Here is a 2,500-nt window from a genome sequence, read left to right as displayed (position 1 = left end):
TCACAAGATTATCACTATTTTCGAATCGGGACATAACAAACATATAGGCCTATAGACTATAACAATTCATCGATCGTGTTTTTTCCCCCACTCACGCGAACTACAAACAAACAGAAACAGAAGGCACGACGTCATTAATAATGAATCACATTATCACGAACCCCAACAATGTCGATAGGCTGATTATAATCAAGCCACACGAAACAGCAATAGATCATCAACAATACACTTTAAAAAAAATCTTAATCTTGCAGTCAAACAAACAAACGAACCAACCAACCAACCAACCAACGCCTAACAAACTAGAGCAACATCGTCATCATTTTAAAATCATCCGGCCCGACAACCTATTTGAAAAAAAACAAAAAAACAAACAATCTTCATCTTGCAGTAAAAATAAACTAACAAACAAACAACAACCCAACCAGCCAACCAGCTCCGAAAAAACTAGAGCAAAACATCATCATTCTAAATAAATAATTCAGTCTCAACAACTTGTAACAACGTCTTCAAGTCAAACCAACCAACCAACCAACCAGCTCCTAAACAACTAGGAGCATCAAATCACAGTCACTCCGCTCTGGAAACACGAATGATTAAGGTCAAATGACGTCGCCAACTTTTACTTACTCGAACGAAAAAAAAAAAACGAAAAAAAAAAGAAAAAAAAAAGAAGCCCAACAACCTTAAAAAAATAGAATGAATAAAATAGATCTTTCCAGTCAAAACGAACGAACAAACCAGCCAATCAACGCCTATCCTATCATCACGTGTCATCATTTCCTCCGTGGGGCGGTCCCGCCAGGTTTCTGCTGGTTCTTCTTTGGCTTGGACAGCAGCTTTCCTGCTGGGCTGGGTGATTTGCTGCCCATGCGCTTCGTCTTCTTACGCTCCACTTCCGCCACGTGCAGCCGGAAGTTGGGGAAGAGCTCTGTGCTGTCCTCCAGCAGGGCCTGCAGGATACGCAATATCTTATTATCATACTTATGTATTACCGCCGAAAACGGGGTATGACTGTCTACATGGCGGGGGTAAAAACGGTCATACACGTAAAAGCCCACTCGCGTATACGAGTGAACGCGGGAGTCGCAGCTCACGAACGAAGATGAAGATCATGTGATAATTATAATTTTAAATTATGCGCCTACCCCCCGCGTCGAGGAGCAAGCTCTGAGCGATTTACGTCATGAAGTCATTTGCACTACAAGCTAGCGCTACCTAGTACCTGGGTAGAACCCGGACTCAAGAAGAGAAAAACAGCAGTGATGTATGCTATACAAACGTCTAATGCATGAAAACTGATTACAGTCAATCAATATGGTTATATATAAAAGACATAATATACTCAAATGCTGTGTGAACCTCACATACACTACCATCACAGGCATTCCTACACCTGTAGTGATCACAGTCTCACAATCATTCAATTCAATGAGTTGATAAAATACATAACTGCTTAAATACTAGTTAGGTAAGTGTCGCATACAGTAACGACAATCAGAAACACGGAATAAGCACATTAACAGAATGGGCATGAATATCACACTCAATTAAAACAAAGACATGCATTGTTTTTAAAACCAACCTATTCAACAGTATTTACATTCAATATACAGTATAGATTACACACACGCATAGACTGCACACACACACACACACACACACACACACACACACACACATACACACACACACACGCGCGCGCGCGCGCGCGCACTAATTATGAAAATGGTTGTGCGTTAAGATCAATTAATTATTTTAAGAACGGAATTCGCTGAGGTATATAAAACTGTTGTGGGTTCTATGAGTTTTCAGTTTTGGAAATCAACAGCGTTTCCCTGAAGGTAAGTATCAGTATCAGTATCAGTATCAGTATCAGTAGCTCAAGGAGGCGTCATTGCGTTCGGTCAAATCCATATACGCTACACCACATCTGCCAAGCAGATGCCTGACCAGCAGTTTAGTCAGGCCTTGAGAAAAAAAAAATATATATAAAAGATAAACACATAAAAATACTACTACTAATAACAATAATAATTTTTTAAGGCGCAAAATCTTGATGAAGTCAGCTCTAAGGGCACACAAAAAAAGACAACAACAACAAAAGGTAAAAGTTTTTTTGTTTTTTTTTTAAAGCTAAAGCATGGTAGTATTATATGAGGACATGGCTGTCATCGCTTATGATCTGTGTTTTTTGTTTCACCCGTCATCTGTACATCCCATTCTGAGGTTCTTGTTTGACATCAAACATCTCGCTCGATGCACTGGCAAGCTTGCTCAATATCTTCTTATTCTTCACATTTAAACTTCCATACCAGCAAACAAAAGAGAACGTTATAACTGATTTAACGAAACAGCGGCAAAAACCCTTGAGAATTTTAGGATTGACCTGAATATAATTATGTTTCTGAGCTTTCTGTAAGCAGTAGATGCGAGAGTGGCATTCCTTTTGGATTTGATAAGTGTTGGGTGTAAAACCCAGTTATCAATAATTGTTGCT

The 2,500-nt window shown here is 39.3% G+C and overlaps 1 protein-coding gene across 6 annotated transcripts in view; it reads right to left on the bottom strand.

Moving 5' to 3' along the window:
* Nucleotides 1-2,500, bottom strand: part of LOC143295867 (uncharacterized protein CXorf65-like) — a 50,949-nt gene that overhangs the window by 2,369 nt on the left and 46,080 nt on the right. For all 6 annotated transcript variants that reach the window (XM_076607527.1, XM_076607529.1, XM_076607528.1 and 3 more), the window contains exon 4: nucleotides 1-953. This exon is cut by the window's left edge and continues 2,369 nt beyond it. In XM_076607527.1, coding sequence (XP_076463642.1) covers nucleotides 777-953 — 177 coding nt within the window. In that variant the 3' untranslated portion in view covers nucleotides 1-776. The remainder of the gene's footprint in view (nucleotides 954-2,500) is intronic.

This window comes from Babylonia areolata, chromosome 21 (assembly GCF_041734735.1).
Source record: "Babylonia areolata isolate BAREFJ2019XMU chromosome 21, ASM4173473v1, whole genome shotgun sequence".
NCBI classification, from domain to species: domain Eukaryota; kingdom Metazoa; phylum Mollusca; class Gastropoda; order Neogastropoda; family Buccinidae; genus Babylonia; species Babylonia areolata.
The sequence above is the reverse complement of the archived record's forward strand: the minus strand, read 5'-3'. Positions and strand labels throughout refer to the sequence as shown.